This window comes from Sycon ciliatum, chromosome 12 (genome assembly GCF_964019385.1).
Source record: "Sycon ciliatum chromosome 12, ocSycCili1.1, whole genome shotgun sequence".
NCBI lineage: Eukaryota > Metazoa > Porifera > Calcarea > Leucosolenida > Sycettidae > Sycon > Sycon ciliatum.
Window position 1 is genome coordinate 22,854,814 of NC_088654.1, and position 20,272 is coordinate 22,875,085.

At 47.1% G+C, this 20,272-nt stretch overlaps 1 protein-coding gene across 1 annotated transcript in view; it reads left to right on the top strand.

Moving 5' to 3' along the window:
* Window positions 1-663: 663 nt before the first annotated feature.
* The window catches only part of LOC135828763 (uncharacterized), a 31,663-nt gene continuing 12,054 nt past the window's right edge, over window positions 664-20,272 (top strand). The window contains exons 1-9 of the mRNA XM_065341189.1: window positions 664-1,013; window positions 7,514-7,656; window positions 8,916-9,042; window positions 11,083-11,139; window positions 12,251-12,333; window positions 14,119-14,158; window positions 14,820-14,936; window positions 18,849-18,934; window positions 19,209-19,278. Coding sequence (XP_065197261.1) covers window positions 966-1,013; window positions 7,514-7,656; window positions 8,916-9,042; window positions 11,083-11,139; window positions 12,251-12,333; window positions 14,119-14,158; window positions 14,820-14,936; window positions 18,849-18,934; window positions 19,209-19,278 — 771 coding nt within the window. The 5' untranslated portion in view covers window positions 664-965. The remainder of the gene's footprint in view (window positions 1,014-7,513; window positions 7,657-8,915; window positions 9,043-11,082; window positions 11,140-12,250; window positions 12,334-14,118; window positions 14,159-14,819; window positions 14,937-18,848; window positions 18,935-19,208; window positions 19,279-20,272) is intronic.

A 20,272-nucleotide genomic window follows, 5' to 3' on the forward strand; every position in this document is an offset into this window, starting at 1 on the left:
TTTATCCCTGCTTCCATACATCCTTTCATTGAATAGCCAAACGAAACTTTGTGGCGCGCCTTAGTTTTTTGTGGCGCGGGGGTCTCAAGTTTGTCACTTCGAGTTGTACACAACAGCCACATCATCTCAAAGGACCAAAAACACCAAGTGAGCAAAGTATTTCAACGTTGCGATTTTGCGATTTTGCCTGGCCTGCTGTGAAGATGGAGACTTCTACTCGGTAGCAGACACTCGTTTCAATAAGCTGGGAGGGAGAGCGTGGCGAGTAAAATGTTGGGATGAAAAGAGCCACATTCTCTCTCGGAAAAAGTCGTCGTTCCCACACGTACACACGTACACTTGCTCTAGCTCTATCCAGATCTGCAGAAGGCTAGATTTTGCACGCACGTGCGAGATTCGCATCCGCCGCTCACATAGCCAGAGTCGAAATTTTTGTACTCTCGGATTTGCCGCCATCTTGACGAGTGGCCGCTGCGAAACACCCGTGGACACGTGACTGACATGCACGTACATGTACCACTGGACTGGAGTCATGTATCAAGTATCATACACAGTACAGTACGAGTATCTGTTGTATATGCCAGGGATACAACTCCCTGCTGTACGCCAACAAGGCTAACCACGCACATGTGCATGGCCAGCCGAGACTGGCGAGAGCCACAAACAGCAGCTTTTGTGGATGAAGATCGCACTTTTGACCTTGAATGGCGATATTCGGATTGACGTGGTGTTGCTTCTCTCCCGTCAGCTTGGAGGTAACACTCAGCTAATTTTTCAGTACGCTGTTGTTTTCGTATGACTCGTCTTTGAGCAAAGTACCAGTGAATCTACACCGATCTGCGTCGACTCGAGCCGTTGTCAGCAATATCAGGAGAGCACCAAATTATTTGTTTCGCAATTGTTTTGAAATCTGCTAGGCTGGTCTTGCGTACAAGTAGTAGTGGTGTCGTTTATTTCTGTTGGCCATGGCTCACGAGGATTTGGACTTCAATCCCTTCTACAAGGCGTTGCAGGTATGTGCGTGACTGTAGTGATTTGCTTGTGTCAACAGACTCAACACTGGATGCTTGTACTTCCATTTCCTGAAATTTACGTTTGAGTTTGAGTTTTCTTTAGTTAGAGAGCTACTAAATGAACTGCACCGTTATGGACAGAGTGTATTGAATAGGCTGTGTGGTGCATGCTGTACTCATGCTTTCATGTGCGTTCAAATGCACACAGAAAACAAACAAAAAAACACAGTGCAGTCCTTATGTAGACAACTGGAAACCATGGTGTATCAACACTATGATTGTCGTGGCATGCTTAAAGCAGCAGACGTGGTTTATGCGGCTATGAAGTAGGCCTGGTGGATGGGTTGATTTACTTGCAGTGAAGCTTTGGTATTAGGTGAATGTACCATCAAGGGCCGTACAAATCGGTACTGTCGCAAATTTTACGATTGTCCAAAATTCATAGGCTAGCGAGAAGGTACGTTCACGATCTTGCTGTCTTCAGGCATATCCACACATAACACATACATGTACCGGTATGAGGCATTCCAGCCTCAGCAGAAAACCGTTATACAGGTCTACCCTCGTTAGTATGACATCGGTTACTGTAAGACATGTAAATAGAACGAGGAAGTAAATCGTTTTAACGAGTTGCATTTCTTCGTTCTAATAGGTTCTGTTGAGGTTGTAGTGACTCACATGTGTTATATGCGGGTATGCACGAAGACTACAAGTTCGTTAACGTACCTTCTCGTTAACCTATGAATTTTGGACAATCGTTAAATTTGCGACTCGTTATAATAACATGTCTTACAGTACAAGACAAACCTCATTAGTAGACAACGATCCATAATCCCCGTGACGAAATGCATTTAGCAGTCTTACATGCAAGTCCGGATAAGAGATAATTCGTTTGTAGACAAAATCCGTTATAACGCCACCTTCAACTGTCCCACAAGTTCGGTTCCCTCATTAGAAGATAAAGCAAATGGCCATGGTTAGCTCGATCGATGTTTCACGTTGTCTTGTATAGAAGGTCCGACGGAAAAAAGTGTCTTACTGTTTACAACGGGTTGTCTTGTACAGGGGTCTGGGGAAAAGCATTGTCTTATAATGAGGAAGCATCATATCTGAGCGGATACGATATTAATGATGTAAAGCAGCTGTATAATGTTAAAAGCCCTGGGGTTGCCTACTAACGAGAGTGGACCTGTGGAGACATCATGTATTCAAAAGAATGCCAAGATTCCGTAACCCCAATAGTGTACAACTCTGATGTCGGAGCTGTGGGTGCTCTCCGTAGTACACTACCTTCATTACATAATAAGTTGATGATCCAGCTGACTGGATTTGAGTGTTGCTACTGTTTAGGCATAACAAATTCTCGTGTAGTACGCTATAAATATAGGTTCAGAAGCAATGCCTGTGCTTAAGTGTGCTTTGTGCATCATGTACAAATCCATCCCACGTCTCAGAGAAACCGGACTTGGAAGCTGGAAACCAGAGCTGATCAATAATGATACCATGGCCCAGTGGATTCCAGTTCGCTGACGTGGCTGCATAATGTGGGCAGCGCGCTGCGACAGACGCGATGTCCAGAATTGCATACTCTTTGGGGTTATGGACTCTTGGTAATACAAGGAGAGGAGCCTAAGCTTGAATCCGATGAGCTCAACAAGGGTAACAAGTGCGATCCTCATCAGGTTTCAATACAGGGGGGGGGGGGGGGGGGGGGAGGTAGAATGCAGGGGTACTCTGCCAAAAGAGGAGTCCTAAGATGGCTATATTCAGAAGACTACTGAAGAAAGGGGGGGGGGGGAGCATTTAGGCCCAAGTTGTTAAATATGGGCTTCAAGTGTGTACAATGCCCAAATTAGGTGCTTTTGTACATGTATTAAAATGAGGTGCCATAGGACATTGTCATAACCGCTCTGTGAGCGGTTATGAAAAACCTTTACTGGTGCTGCCCCGTTGTAAAAGTAAGAAATTTGAACAGGCCCATTGCCCCCCCCCCCCCCCCCCCCCCAATGTGAACTGATCCACCTAAATAGCGAATGAAGGGGCCCGAACGCACCAGGCAGTAGCACGAGGGTGCATGCAGCTGGGGACGCTGGTCCATAGGCCATGGCCTCCGATGAACTCCCATGTTGGATATCCCACGTAAGTACCTACATGTACTAACAAAGACTTCAGTAGTTACACAGCCACTGGTAGAGATACAAGTGGTGGTGTTGCGCTATGTTGGACATCCCACATAACATTGCCTCAAAGCCTGGGCCAAGGTGGGCTTCAGGGTACTGTACACTCGGACGTCTCTTGTCCGGGCACCTTGGGACCGGGCACTGCCCCGTATCTCAGGATAACTCATCTACCATGTTTCATCTCATTTTTTGAAGAAGTTTATTTGGCACGTATTGCACATGTTCAGGGTACAGAAAGAATCCATTGACAAAAAAAGTGTGGATTTCACAGGTTGGCAGTGACAAATAAGCACTTGCACATACGAAAAAAGTTCAAAACCCCAAATTCAAAGCATTTTTGCCATACGAACTCAAGCTGAAGGTGCCCGGTAGAGAGACGTGCCCGTATCTGAGGTGTCCGGATAAGAGACGTTTGAGTGTACTATAGTAAATTAGCGTCCCAGGCCCATTACTGTGATCCTGTGCCTTCCCGGCCTCGTGCTACTGGTGTGTTCGGGTCCCGTCATTCGCTATTTAGGTGGATCAGTTCACATTTGGGGGGACAATGGGCCAGTTATATTTTCTTACTTTTACGACGGGGCAGCACCAGTAAAGGTTTTTATATGGATAATTTTAGTTCTTTTTCCGTTCCCTCTCCACCCCAGCCCCGAAGGTAAACATGATGAGCACGCACGCGATGCACTGTATGTAGCCATGAGACTGCAATAACACACTGATACATACCAGCCCTCCCCACCTCGCTACCCCGCACACAGAAACACAAAGTTGAAACACGCGAATGCCCATGCACGTGGCCACGCACACATACGCACATGCACACGCACACATACGCACATGCACACGCCGCAAACAGGAAATTCTTCATGTATAATGCCATGCAAAGCAGTGGCCACCGTACTTCAGGAAGTCAGTTGTGAAACTAAATAATTCAACTACAACGTGTAGACAAGCTGACGGCCAAAGCACAACATAGCAAACATGACATTTGCCCAAGGATTGTAGTTTGCAGACCACGCCATGGAAGCAGTGAATACAGAATGCAATATCATACAAAGACAAAGCAAAGAAGTGGCCATCATACACCAGAAACTTTCAGAAAGTCACTATCCAACAGATAGAGAAGTGAACAGCAATCTGGTACAGCCCACACAAGACAAAGCTGACCTGATACTCGTCCCAGGATCGCAAGTGGCAGATCCTTTTCAATGCATAACATGCAGGTGTACGTTACGCGCATGGACAAAATCTGACCGTGTCGCCTGCATACAATAGAGAGGTTCCGCACTACGTAAAGTTGAGCAACATTACGTTAGTGGATGGGAAAAACCCGTGAATTCGCGAGTTTGCACTCCACTTACGGAAAGTTGTCTACGTAGAGTACGTAGATAGGGCTCTGATAACGTAGCTGGTCCGTAAGTGGATTGGGGTACAAATTTATAACTTTCTCCCCGGGTCAATCTGGTCGTACACTGCCGCGTTCGGAGTTGCCAAGGGCAGCTACGTGATTTGAAAACTCCGTATGGCGGAACACAGATGTGCATGCAGTTTACGTAAAACTTTCTGTAGATCGACTACGTTTTTACTAACGTAATTACGTTATGCGGAACCTCTCTAATGTCATCACATGTATGCCCCACAAGTTACACACATGCACAGTAGAAGCACAAGCAATGGAAAAGTACAATGTGGTTGCTGAAGCATCTTTACACTTCAAATTCAGACTTCAATGTGGTTGTCACGGGATGATATAATATACCTGCAAGATACAAGTGATGCAGAAAGAAAGCTGGAGGTCGTGAGGTAGGCTATGAGACACCACAAACGGGTCACCTGCATGTATGTTCAGGGCTAGTGCACTCACACGCAGAATTCTCTGCCACTTCTCTCCCATCTGGCGACTGGACAGTATTGTGCGCCTTGCCACCGACGTCAACGATTATAGGCGTCAATACTTCACTATCATCGCTGCCCACACAAATGCGCCACGAGTCACTATGATAAGGTTGTGCCCTGCTGTCATGATGGCGACAGTCGCCGCAGTATGTCTTGTCAACGTCACCCGTGCACTTTCCCGTCAAGTCCAATGTGCTCACATACTTGGCAATGGCTTTGCAGCGATTAACTTCTATCCTAGTTATGTTACGGGAAACTTTAATTAAGTACCCGCAGACCTTGTCGATCAGCACATCGTCCACCCTCTCTGCATCGTCCAGAAGACGAGCGTGAATAGCGTCACGGATCACGTCTCGGTGACTTCCTTTCGTTTCAGCAGTGAAATGTACAGTGGTGGTGAAAGAGGTGGAGGTGAAGTCCTGTCTGGGATAGCGCATTCGGAAGGATGCCACATGGGGAGGCCAAATGCAGCGTCCGGAACATCGTCCACACTGCCAAGAATGTCACATATGTGCAACTTTGCACGCAGGTTTTTTTTCTCGCGAATAGCCATTTTTATGTGTGTCCGTTCCTTTGCCCGTGTTTTTCGTTATCGCTTTTGCGGGCGCACCTTCGCCTTCGCCCTCTTTGTGACTGGCCCATGACTTTTTCCTTTCTTCTTTGATGTCGTAATGCAAGCAGCCTAATCTTTCTCCCGCGAGTTCGCCATGTACGCGGCCTGCTTTGCTTTCTCCCGAGATGTCACCATGTAAGCGGCCTGCTTTGTCTTTGCGCGTCCAGGTGCAATTTCTGTCTGTCGCCTTAATGGTTCATGACTGCATGTCTTCTGGCGAAATCTCGCCATGTACTAGGCCTGCTTTGTCTGTGTCTCCTTTTCAGGTGCGATCCACAAAATCGCAATGCACCAACAAAGAAACGTGAGTCCTGCATGCGCTCTACCTACGTGCACAGCTCTACCATCCGACGGTCCCCTTCATCATTCTTCGGTCACCATGGGCCATCGTACACGGCTTCCAGCCGTGCGACTGTACACCATTAAAATATTGGAAGGTTATACACACACCTTAAACGTAATGAAGTACAGGAATAGAGTGAGTGAGTACAAGACGCTCTCGACCTGATAACGTGAGTACAAGACGCTCTCCACCTGATAACGTGTTGGAAGATAACACGTCTACTGTCCCACCGTACCCTTCATCATTCCTCATTCACCATCGCGATACCCTGGCACACACTGGCAACATATCAAGGGATGCCTTGCCGTCGTCTAGAGCGGACGTCTTTGCAGCAATAGTTTTCATCCTGCGCATTCAGTCTGCCGACGCGACAGTGTTTACGGGGCCGTTCCAGTTGAAGAAGACATTCATCGGGCCAGTGCAGCCACAGGGCCGTGGGCACACAGGGGCAGGGGAGAGACATTATGAGTCGACAAGAAATATGCAGTGGCAAGTGCCATGAATGTCAAGTTCTCATTTCTAATTGAGCTATTACTTAAAGTCCTGCCATTGCTCGTCGTGATTCCTCCTCGTTTGTCTTCGTCCACTTCTGCAGTTCTCCTTCCCGTCAGGTCTGTGCATTAACAATGGCACTTTGCGGTACGGGGGTACTGGAAAGAGTTCGCACGATTTTTCCAAAGGCCTCCCCTTACATGCGTACGGTGGCAGAAACCGTGTACTGTGTGCTCGGTGTTGGGTCCGCCATCTTCCAACACACGTCACCACAGCACTGTTCCTAATTTGCTGTTACCGAGTGCAAGAGTACATGAAAACCAGAGTGTGCTGCTCGGATGGGTTGCTGTCACGGCGGAATTCCGTGATTACATCATTTTAGTGTTGTAGTGCGTACAAGCAGGATTGAAGCAGGTGTCTTTCTGCACAACTGCAGCTCAGTTGTACGCACTACGCCATTTCCCGCCTCAGATCTGCGCCAAATGTGATGTAATCACGGAATTCCGCCGTGACAGACACCCATAGTAGAAAAGACCCCAAGCTGCGCACTCTGGTTTTCATGTACTCTTGCCGAGTGGCATTGGCACAAAGCAGACCAGTGATGGGGTCACGTATCAGCAAAGTATCAACACCGTGTCAACAACGTGTATAGCGGTACACTCAGCGGTACACTAATTCTCGTGTCATTCTCGTGTCACCAAACTGAAAAATCGAGCACCAGTGTGGAATGGCTTCAGACAGAACGCCTTTCCAATGTACTTCGAAGTATTATAAGTTCACTCATCTTTCTGTCCACCTCAGTGTCCTTGTCTACTAGAAATGTAGCTTTCTGTCTTTCTCTGTCCCTCTTTCTGTCCTTTCTCTCTCTCTCTCTCTCTCTCTCTCTCTCTCTCTCTCTCTCTCTCTCTCTCTCTCTCTCTCTCTCTCTCTCTCTCTCTCTCTCTCTCTCTTTTTTTTCTCTTTCTCTCGCTCTGTACAGCGTACACATGCCGGTATGTATGAGCAAGCACAGAGTAGAGGATGGCTAGTGGTTATTCCACACTCATCCACAATACATGCTGGCAATATGAACACCTCTTTTGCGGAAATGCACATCCTGAAGCCGTCGCCCTACTTTCAAGAGTAAGTTGACACGACCATCATCCTTTTCTGCCACCAAGATGCTATGGCTATACTTTGTACTGGCCATTTTTTATGTTGTGACTAGTGCAACTTTTATTATTGTCCGCAAACTAGTGCAACTCTGTATTATGTATGCACCGTATTTCCTCCATTATACGTCGCACCCCCATTTTCATGCTTCCTTTGAAAAGGACAAGTATACCCTGAAATCAAATTTTCACCAGTTGTAGTCTTCGGGGTGCTGAGTCGAATGGTCTTGATCGGAGGAAGCTGAGACGCTCCCTTCCTCCTTTATTCCCAATCGAACTCGCGCACTTCCACCGAAACTGGGTGACTGCGCGCCACCTGGATAGGGATTTGTATGCAACATGTCAATAAAAGCGCCATTTCGTTCTTATAAAAGCACAGATGACCGCGATTGGCCCATATGTTGTAGTCTTTTGGCCCCTGAGTCGACTGGTTTTGGTCCGAAAAGGCTACAATGCAGCGTTCGGCCCTTATTCCCAATCGAACACGGTTGAGTAAGCGGTCACGTGCTCGTGCGCACACCAGTCGCCTGGTCACCATGCCTGCAGGCTACAACTTTCACACCAAGGTTCAACTCAATGGTCTAAAGGTTCAACTCAAGTGACAGGAACGCCCCCATACAGGCTGTAAGTTGCAGCCTGCGGGCACGGTGACCAGGTGACTGGTGTACGCATGGTGTATAGCTCCAAGAAGTGATAAAACAATTCGTCTGTCACGCTCCTAAACTATCCCTAAATACAAGAAATGACATGATATCTTATCTTGCTAAAATTCAACTCAAGTCGTGCTAGCCACTCTGCAAGTTATCATGGGAAGCGTAGTGTTCGAAATGCTAAACATTTCCAAGTACGAATCGGGAGGAGTCTGCGCACGACGCCAGCTCCTGTTCACACTCGAGTTGCAACCGTTTTGTACGCTTGCGTCCTCGTCTATGCCCGTCTACGGTATGACAAGTTGAACTGATCCAACTCTTCCCGTCGCTTCCCGATCTGTACGGTAGTACGGTTGCGTTCCTGTTCCTGGTGTTCACATTGGACGCCGTCAGACCGTCCTGTCGCTTCCCGTCGATCCTTACATTGCGTCTCGTCGTGCCCCGTCGAATGTGAACTAGGCTTTACACGTGCGTGTGTACGTGTGTGCATGTGTGTGGTGTACGTGTATATGTGTGTGCATGTGTATGTGTGTGTGTGTACATATACACGTGCTTGTGCCTGTCTCTACCCAACATGCAGTCAGTACATTGCGGCGTCCAAGGAGTCATACGGATTCTCTATTGAGGACGGTGTATTGCGCACGGAGGCTGGCTTTGACACTGCATTTTCAGCTAACATACTCTACGAGGAGCTAGCGTATAGCAAGGTATCCGCCATACACATCACTGTCTGTACTTAAGTAAATAGTAGTTGGAGCCGGCTGTGGCAAACACATAGACTACTGAATACAGTGCATGCACTACATGTATTGTGAACAGCGTTATGCACATCAACAGAAGGATCTTAATTAAACTGTACTACCTCCGACAAGCGAAACTTGGCGCGTTTTTTACTTCAAGTTACTCGAAATAACTCACACTTTACAATCAAAACTAATGATTGACTCACCAAAATTCAACTTTGTATTGCTCAACAAGGACATTAGAGACATCTGTTACGCTGAACAACTCTCCCCTGATTCAGAGATCGCAGTTTCTTCTGGAGAGGAATTGTCCCTGTTTTGAGACGAAAGTGCGACTAGAGCGGATTCAGTTGCAGCCAGTACCTCTGTTGCAATCGCTCTGAAAATCTCGATGTCGCTCCTGTGTGCAGTGCTCGAGCCACGGTGTCGAGGGTAGTCGTTCCCGCCGCCACTATTCAGATTGAAGTGGTAAGAACTGTGCAACACCTCCGCAAGCGCCTGGAGTCCAACTGTTTTGCAGGGTATTCTCGCCAACTGTCCAAAATTGCCTGCAGCAATTCCTGGCAATTTTCCTTAGCCACCAGAGACGCATCGCTCTGGTGGCTGTTGAAAGGCACTAGGATTGTTTGGCATGGACGCATGGACTCTGTGCTGGCGGAGTGACCAAGAGGAGAGAGAGAGAACTCCTTGGTTTTGCATTGAAACGCGAAAGCACGACGATTCTCCTTCGCAGAATGGACGCGCGCACAGTTTTGCTGGTACACGAGAGACACACATGCCTCTGACTAAGTCTGAGCCATGTGCCACTCACGACACTAGGTCGTCGCTTGGCTTCCTGCACCCGGTTGCATGGAGCTACAAGTAGGTCGTACCTCACAGCCTTGTGAAGTAGTTTTGGTACCAACACAAAAAATCAAAAAACGCGCCAAGTTTCGCTTGTCGGAGGTAGTACAATTTCTAGCTCTATGTTTCACACATTGAACCATCATGATCCAGTTACATTGTAGATATCCATGGTGCCATATACACTCATATCTCTCGTATCTGGGTATGATGTCACGATTACCACCAAAAATGGCAAAAGAGTTGTAATATTTCCACTAAACCGCGCCCACATGGTCCCCGGTAGACCGAGGTGCCCATAGCGTAGAGGTCCGGATAAGAGCGATACGAGTGTAGTTGGAGGAAGACCATCAACACATATATCGGTGAAGCCACTGGTACATCTGATTAGGCCTTTCTCCTACCATTGCTTTCTTGGTTTACACTGGTGGTGTGCACGAGTAGTCGGGTACCCGTGCTACCCGTGAGGACCTCGGGTAGACGGGTACAGAATAGTAGCCGAAAACCCGAAGTCGCAGATGACATCAAGTACAGTGCATGTATGTAAATTCATGTAATACTCCGCATTTCTACCCAGTGTGTAAGGGAAGGGGTGCATTGTGGTGTTACCATGCAAACATTACCCGATCGAGTACCCGTGCTACCCGTGGAAAACTATCCGAACCCGATGCCCGAAGAAAATGCTACCCGACTCAATCCTAGTTTACACCTCCACTGTCGAACATATTGCTCAAGTACTGTAGAGGCAGAAAATTTCGTCGGTCAATAATTTCGTCCAACTCCAAAGAAGAGTAGTTCGTCCGGTTGAAAATTTCGTCCACGGGTCATAAGAGTGTATAGAAATGCTGGACAAATCGATATTCGTCCTACATTTAATTTAGTCCAAAAGCTCCTTGGACGAAAAAGACGAAATTAAATTCCAGACGAATATTTCTGCTTATACAGTACACACTTTCATTTGGAATTAACGAAAGTTAATTCCATTAGGTGAGAGGAACGAGCGAAAGTTTGGTCTCAACCCAAATTTGACCAAAAATACGACTTGGTGCATCCTCAATCTCTGGTGCGAAAATAGAAAGAAAAAAAACACGCATACATGCTCACGACAGTTTGTACTTCTACCGTAGCTTATTTGCCTGTAACTTGTTCTTATGTTCGCAGGATTTTAAACCATTCCGTATCCTTGTCACCAGTCGTCCGCTAGATCCAGCGTATCGGGTAGGTGATTCTGTGGAATAATGTCTACAATGTCTAGGTTCCAGTACGTGAGGTTTAATAAGGGGCCATCCGGCATTATCGATAATTTTCACGGAATGAAAAAGTTTAGTTATGACCCTCCCCCACCCACCTACCACCTTCAACGAAAAATAAATTGACGTGACAGCTACAATGGATTGATGTTTCAGCTATCAATACTTTTCTAAACGAAACTCCTCAATCCACCCACCCGTAAACGAAACGTTTTCTCTTTGTGGAAAAGATCGATAATTACGGACGGCCCCTAAGTCCAATATGCAATGACGTAGTTTGTACCATCAACACGCCGCACAGGCACCTGGGGGTATGGCTGTGTGAGGTACTGAATAGTGGCACTGTGCATCCCTTATCCCAGCATACACACAGGCACCTGGGGGTATGGCTGTGTGAGGTACTGAATAGTGGCACTGTGCATCCCTTATCCCAGCATGCACACAGGCACCTGGGGGTATGGCTGTGTGAGGTACTGAATAGTGGCACTGTGCATCCCTTATCCCAGCATGCACACAGGCACCTGGGGGTATGGCTGTGTGAGGTACTGAATAGTGGCACTGTGCATCCCTTATCCCAGCATGCACACAGGCACCTGGGGGTATGGCTGTGTGAGGTACTGAATAGTGGCACTGTACACACGCATTACTCAGATATACCATTTTGACAATGCACGGTGGGCCTTTGCCTTTTCGCCTTGACATCATCATCATCCCCGCTTTGTTTGGTGTGGTAAGCTGGCATTTGCTACGTCACTTAACATAACAGCAGAACACGTACGTTGAGAGAAGTGCATAACCTCCACTGTAGTCATTGTGTCCTACTCACAGACACTGCTCTTGTGCTCAACACACATCATTACCACAACAGTAAAAGAGAGATTGAGCGAGAGATTCTCTCCCAAATGCGAGCATAGAGCTCACTTTATTCTGCCGCGGTGGACGTAGTTGTGTGGTCTATTCACCGCGCCCCCATGTCTTGAGCAGTCGGTGAATTATAAAATTTTCACTCGCAGGACGTAGTTAACGCTGTAAATAATGTGTGTTGTCTTGTTGGTCTTTGTGTCGGTGTTTGACTTTAGGACCTGGGTCAGGTAGCGGACGCAGACTGCGACATTGGCATTCCGATCTCGCGTCTCGTTCAGGAGAGAGTGGCACTAAACGAGTAAGTTGCTGAAGTACTGTCGAGCAGATCATTCCATATTCTCTGCTCTGAGTACTGCATGATCATTGTAAGGACTTCTGGCTTGCATGTCAGATCATGTCCACCAATCAGTTATCAGGTCAAAGTACATGTAGTACAGTAAAGCCTGCCCTAATCTGACACCCTTGCCCTTGGTGCAGCGGAAACTGTACTGATATGACAGGATTCCGCTTGATCCAGGCATGCATATTCGATCCACAGCACTTTGGTTCATGAAAATGTTGTCCCGTCAATACAGGATTCTGCTTGGTACAGGGCCTGGGAAACACAGACACAGACTAATCCAGTTAGTGTGGGATAGAGGACAAAATATGACTGACTCCGGGCCGCCTCACTTTCTCTGGCTGAACATTCTGTTTGCGGGGACGATGGCTGTGTTGTTGAGCAGAAGCGGGCGTTGCAGGCGGAGTAGCAGGCTGAACTACTACTTGAGGCGCTTGATGGGGTGCCACAACTGTAACGGGAGTAGACGCTGCTGCAGGCGACGGGGCCGGCAACACTCTGGGACGAAGAAATCGGCGGTTGCGCCAGTAGATCCGACCACTGGGAAGCTTCACGTGATAATCACGACGTTGACCGATACCAATGATAGAGTACCAAATGCTGACCATAGCTTGGTACATCTACGCCCCCCCCCCCCCCCCCCCCCCCCCCGGCTTTACCTGTACCCGGGGGTTCACCTGTAACCAGGGCTGTACCTGTGGCCGATGTGCTGGTAGCTGCTGCTGTGTTAATTGTTGCACCTGTCACCGTGGAAGTGGTTGCACACTGGACTTCTGACGAAAGCATCATCTTCATCAGATGAGGAAACCACCAATGAAATTGACACACCAATGTGGTTGTGCCACGCTCATTCCGTGGGCAAAAAAATATTTTCTGAAAAACTACTTCAAGATCTCCAGGGCCAGCGATGTGTCTGCCAGACACCGCGCGCAACTGTAGTAATGGCCCTACTAATGCGCGTCCTGGTGCGGACTTAAATGTGGCATAAGCGTAGGTGTGACATACTCAGTTAGGCCCTCTTCAGACTAGGTACAAAACAGCCTATAAGTCACATTTACATAGAAGTTTCCAGGACAACAACAGGAATCTGGCGGGAAGCCTAAAAAGCTGCCCAATCCTTTCAGGCAGGGTGCCAACCCTTGTACAAGGCAACTTTCCTGCATTTATCGTACTTTCACCAGGCAGTTGTACGAACTTTGTACCCGGGTAGATCTACGACTGTCCGCTGCTTTCACACATCCCAGGCCCCTTGCGCAATTTCAGTATAGGCACGGCTGTTCGCGCACGGACATCTAACAATATGGAGTCGTTCGGTGCGATTTACGTAACGCGGTACAAACCTCATGAATACGATGGGAGTTTGCGTTTTGTATAGGGTCAAAGGTTGCCTGTATATTGCATGTAAAATGTGTAGTCTGAAAGCAGGCATGGAAAAATGTTGCCTTTTAGGTTTTATGTGATTTTGTACTGGATTTTCTACGTACGTAGTCTGATGAGGGCCTAAGAAACCAAGTTACATCTACATGCTCTTATCCGTTGTATTCCGGTAATTCCCACGTGGAGTACTTGCTATAGTTATTCTTGTCTTTATAGTAGTGTGGTGCTGAAACTTGTACATCTATGTATGCCACTTGTCTGTTGAAATCTACCTCCTGCTGTGTGTGTGTGTGTGCGCGCGCACGCGCGCTCGTGTGTGTGTGTGTGCATGTGTGTGCGGATGCATGTTCTCTGATTTATCTTCAGTCACACTCGTTTGCTGAAGAGTCTACCCTCCTACGACAGGGTTAGTTGTTGCATTTGCCATTGCTGATCAAGCTGCTCTCATAGTATTTAGGAAAGAGCTTGCTGCTCACACTTGAGCTCGCGCTTTTCCACCGACTTGCCTTGACACTTGACTGCGTGCTCTGGATGGCAGTCATGAGTCAGTCAAGTGTCAAGTCAAGTGGGCGGAAAAGCGCTAGCTCCAGTGTGGGGAGCAAACCCTTTCCTAGCAAATCATCGCCGAAGTCGCTGACACTATTTCTTATAGTGTTTTGGTATTACTTCCGTGTCAGTGTGCTCTTCCTTAGCATGTCCAGCACCGGTGTTGTCAATGGCGGTATTGTCCTGTTGCCTTTGGTGTTTAGTATCATGTTCGCTTTCTTCGCTGGTGCTCTCTCTCTCCCTCTCTCTCTCTTTCTCTTTCTCTCTCTCCCTCTCTCTCTCCTCTCTCTCTCTCTCTCTCTCTCTCTCTCTCTCTCTCTCTCTCTCTCTCTCTCTCTCTCTCTCTCTCTCTCTCTCTCTCTCTCACACACATTTTGACCTTGACCTTGCCCATTGCGTAGCAATGATAGCGCATTGTTATTTCACACACAGTGACACACACACACACACACACACACACACACACACACACACATACACACACACACACACTCACTCACTCTCTTTCTTTTTCTTCTCAGATCATGATAGCACTAGACAGTGCAATGGTACAATTCAACAACAATTACATTGTTGTGGACGGTTATCTAGAGCACACGGCAAAGAAGCTAGACCGCCTCTGCTCGCAAGGTGTGGAGGTAGGTAAACTATACATACTTGTGTTTTTAAAGGATTGGGAGAACTTCGAAATTCAATGGATCAGTCAGGGAAGTGAACTGCCTTGAAAGAGAAAGAAATGCCATCCCCACCAGGACTCGAACCTGACGTCAATATTTATGTAGTAGTGTAGCAATGCTGCATGTCATGGCGTCATAGCCCCATAGGTGTGTTCAACTGTTGATAGAGCAGTGTTCTGCTCCAGCACATACTCTACGCCTGGTTCAAGTCCTGGTGGTGTGGCGTCCTTCTCTTTCTTTCATCGTGGCTTGCATGCAGCAAAGCTACGTTTCTCTGAATGCTCATCGTCGTGTGGAGCGGAATCCGTCTTTGAGTTTGTGCCCCCTCCGGTCCCTACATGGATCGTGCACTGAGAATCGGTGGTGTGGATAAGTTAGCGTTCTACACAGGCAGGCATGTAACCCTAGGACCCTGACTACTAGTGTTTAAACCGAACACGGATTCTTCGAACGAATAATCAATCGAGTAATTTCGCCCTCCATCGAACGAATAATCTATATTCTATCATACACATGATGGCATTTTTCAACACTTTTTCAGCACTTTTTTTAAAGTAGTTTTTTTGAATTTTTTTGCTGATTATTGGATTTTGTTATATGGAGGTGCAAAACCGGTTAACCTGTACCGCCAAGAGTACATACCGGTAACCCCCCCCCCCCCCAGAGTGTGCAGCACCTGACACAGCTCTGCATAGGGTCTTGGTCGAAAGTGGTCAAAGACCGAAAATCACATTCACTGCATCCATGTTTCCCTCGTATGGAGAGAACAGAAGTATTACTACAGTCTGTTTCAAAAAGATTTACAATCAGGTTTGGGTCTTAAAAAGTATGAAGATAAGGGAAATTTGGACAACAAAGTACATAGAATGGCTTGTTAGGACACGGCAAACTGTTCTGTGAAGGTTTCGGAACAATTGGACCAACCGTGAAGGAGTTAGAATTTCGGCCAGATTTCCGGCCTTTTCCCATGGTTTACAATTTGTCCAGGAAGCCAGTATCGATTTTTTTATCAAAACCCACGATTTATCCTTTCCTTTTTGGCCTTGTGGTTATGAATGCTGTCTGCTGACCATGATGTTGTGAGTTCAAATCCCAACCTATCTTCAAGTCAAACTTTTTTTCATCGTTATCAAGCTTGTACAAGACAAAGAAGATGGCTGCACCAAACGACTTGTTGTTGGAGCTCGCGCTTCCTGCCGAACTGACTGACACTTGACTGGCTCACGCCATGTGAACACACCCACAACACTGCAATGGTGTGATTGAATTATAATGGAAGTCATCGCGCTGTAGCTTTTTGATATTTATTTTAGTATTTCAAGATCGCCAATTTATTTGAATTTAGCAGTCAACGCCGTCTTCTCGTGTTCTATCAGCGTTCACAAGCGTCTGCTTTTCTCAAAATGTCGTCGAAGTCACACGGATAGATTTGCCAAGTCATGGCCTTGGGAATGAGTCCGTGTCGATGTCGTTTTCGTCACACGGTGAGTAAATTGCATCGCAGCTCAAAGAAACTATTTTGGTCACAAAACGGGACCCATGCCGCTCGTCAACATTTACACCACTTTCGTTTCGACATGTCCTCTCTGACTCCATTATCGAGTCGAGGAAGAACTCGTTTGAAACCAGACGTACATGACTGTATCAACGTGAGTGAGTTGTCATTTTTCCTGCTTTCGCGCGGAATATTTCTTCGAGTTCACAGTGAGTTTTTCCAGGCAGCGCTCGAGTGCTCATACGGTAAGACGCCAAACTCCGCGGGCGATCGCCAGGATTGCAAATCTTTTTGAAACGGACTGTAGATACCGATAGGAGATTAAAACTTGGAGGAGAAGAGATTGAGAAGAAATACTACGAGCAGATCTACGCAGTGCAAATATCAGTAGGGTCAGCACTGAGCATAGATCTTTTTTTCTTTTTTTTCTTCTTTTTTTCGATTTCTGATAATTCCTACGACTATTCGATTATTCGTTCACCCCACGAATATTCTAAATTATTCGATTATTCGTTTCAACACTACTGACTACACAGGCAGGCATGTAGTCTAGGACCCTGACTACACTACCTGCGGACATGTACTGTACAAGCATAACATATTCCTCTGGAGTTTAATATCGTCTTTTTCGTTCAAGGAGTTGTCGGACAAAATAAAATGCCTGATGAAAGTTGATTTGTCCAGATTTCCAATACGTTTTATCGTCCGTGGGCTAAATATTCTACCAGACGAACTCCCTTTCTTTTTGGTTGGACGAAATTATTCACGGACTAAATTGTTCTGCTTCCACAATAGTCTGGGATGCTGACTACACAGTACACAGGCAGTCATGTAGTCTGGGATGCTGACTATACATTACTGTAGAATGAGAATAGGATGACCAGGTAGACATGTCATCTGTAACAGTAATCATTATTCCCGTAGCTATGCAGAAGACGTTACTTCAGTAACGTCTGGCGCTAGCCAGGGTCCACACAGCTTTAATTTGGTATTTGTTTGTTTGTGTGTTTGTTTGTGTCACGCCTGGCGCTATCCGTATCTGACGGCAAAAAAGCATAGGATGTTATAAATTTTTCAATTCTCCTATTTTTTTTTCAGGCATATCCTGGGATTCGAACCCGCACTATCGCCCTACATGCATTCCCCCATACACTTCGCATTCATACCCATTCTTCCAAGTTGCTTCACGTTATTAGGGAGGTTTAGTCCCACGTAATCCGTGGGTACTTTACGTGTGTGTACCACGTGATACTCAGTGACCCACGTACAGACGTTTTCTGGTTCACGACATACCGTGTATGGAGGCTCACCCACGTTCCGCCAGAACGTGGGTGAAAATCAGAATGGAGCGCATTGTGCGAGCTGTGAGGGTGCTCAGCTGAAGAAGTTTCCGAAGCACGAAATCAAAATATTGGATGAGCTTCTTAGGCCGGGTAGCTTCGTCTTTGACCAGGTTTGGGCCTTTCGCTTCATGCTTTTGTTTGTTCCGTGTGACTAAACACAACATTGCAACGTAGGTGCCCTTCATCCACTTTACGTGGATCACCCACGTACGCGTTTCCGTTACGTGGGAACTAAACCTCCCTATTATCTTGCGTTTGAAAGCCCTATTTGAATATTGCGGGCAGCTAGACGGTGTCGTATTACCCTCGATCGTACCTGTCCCGTACCTATCCCCTACCGTACCGTGCCATCAAAGACGGCTGGCCACAATGCATATTCAAATAGGGCTTTCAAATGCAAGATCACAATGTGAAACAACTTGGAAGAATTAGTATGTATGCGAAGTGTATCGGGGGGTGCATGCAGGGCGCGCGATAGTGCGGGTTCGAATCCCAGGTTATGTCTTAAAAAAAAAAGGATTTTTTAAAGAATTTATAACATCCCTATGCTTTTTTTTTGTCTAGGTCATCAAGGCAAAAAAGCATAGCGTAGGGCCCTGAGCTTCCAAGCTCTCTCGTTTGGTGCTGGAATGATGTGTCTAACTATCTGTCTATGATACACACTGGTTGTGCTGGGGTTGGGTGGGTAGTGGTGGTGGTGCTGCTGCTGCTGCTGCTGTTGTTGTTGCTGCTGTTGCTGCCGCTGCTGTTGGCGGTGGTGTTGGTTGTGTCGGTGCTTGTGGTGCTTGTGGTGCTTGTGGTGCTTGTGGTGGTCGTATTGCAGTAGGTTGTACATGTACTGCATTTCTTGCCAGTCCATTTCTGTTGACGCTGCTCTCTCTCTCTCTCTCTCTCTCTCTCTCTCTCTCTCTCTCTCTCTCTCTCTCTCTCTCTCTCTCTCTCTCTCTCTCTCTCCCTCTCCCTCTCTCTCTTTCTCTCTCTCTCTCTCTCGTGTGTGTGTGTGTATGTGTGTGTGTGTGTGTCCGTATGTACTAGACGGTCTTCACGTTTGTGCCGGCGTTGCGCAAAGTTGCTTTGCAAGATTCACGGGTAGAGGACTCGATACGGCTTGCTGTGGAAAGGTAAAGTTTGTGTGTGTGTGCGTGTGTGTGTGTGTGTGTGTGTGTGTGTGTCTGTGTGTCTGTGTGTCTGTGTGTGCTGGCGGGGGGGGGGGGGGGGGGTGCTGATATTGCAGGTGCCGGCTCCATCGGTTATTACTTGTTAGGCACACGTGACTGTTCTACTGTTTGTTTTGCTTTATCATTCTTTCCTCATGGGTTTGCACCATTTCTGCTCATGTTATAACTCTTGCTGTGTGTGTGTCTGTCTGTGTCTGTGTCTGTTTGGCAATCACAGCTACATCATGGGCTGGGTACACCAGAAAGTCATACGTGCCGTCATCCAGACAAAGAATGAAGAAGATGAGGTATGGTTGTGTGTATAGTTACATGTCATGCCAGTCATTCGCAGGCCCGGCGGAACCGGTCCGGTTGGCCAGGCCATGGCCGGGCCTACTTCTTAGCCACCTATGTGTGTTTACTGCTGAAGTGGTCATGTGTGTATCCTTCACATCATTCACAAATTGTATGAAAGGCAAGGGTATGGCCGGATCAATCAGAAACTGCTTCCGCCGATCATGATTCGTGACATGTATTGCTGACATCACTTTCTTCAGCAAATGTATGAGCAACTAGGAATCTATGCAGTCCAGTCTTGGCAACTCTTGTCTTTGGGGACTTGCTGGATGTTTCTCTGGTACCTGTTCATGGTTTACCGGTATGTAGAACGCTGCTTTCAGTCGACTTGGAACATGTATGGTGAAGTTTGTATGACCACGGCAACCCTAGCCCTGCTCAAGATGTGGGGGGTTGGAAAGCAAGAGATTATGTGCCAATCAACACCATAGATATGTACAGGAGTTGCATCACCCTGAATAGCACTCAGTAGACAAATGCTGCCATGCCGATGGTGGAAGTACGTAATAACAAGAGTACATGAAAACCAGAGTGTGCAGCTCGGATGGGTGGCTGTCACGGCGAAATTCCGTGATTACATCATTTTAGTGATGTAGTGCGTACAAGCAGGATTCAAGCAGGTCTCTTTCTGCACAACTGCAGCTCAGTTGTACGCACTACGCCATTTCCCGCCGCAGATCTGCGCCAAATATGATGTAATCACGGAATTCCGCCGTGACAGACACCCATAGCAGAAAAGGCCCCAAGCTGCACACTCTGGTTTTCATGTACTCTTGGTAATAATGATTGTCCGGACTTGTGACATGTGTGTCCGGTCTGTGGAGTTTTGTGAACAAATTGTCCCGCATTCGACATTCCAATGTCACAGCGCCGTGTTGTAAGGTGCAATGTCCGTTTGAGCACAAAGACTGTCTCACTTTTGTTGGATATGCGGTCAGGTTGAAC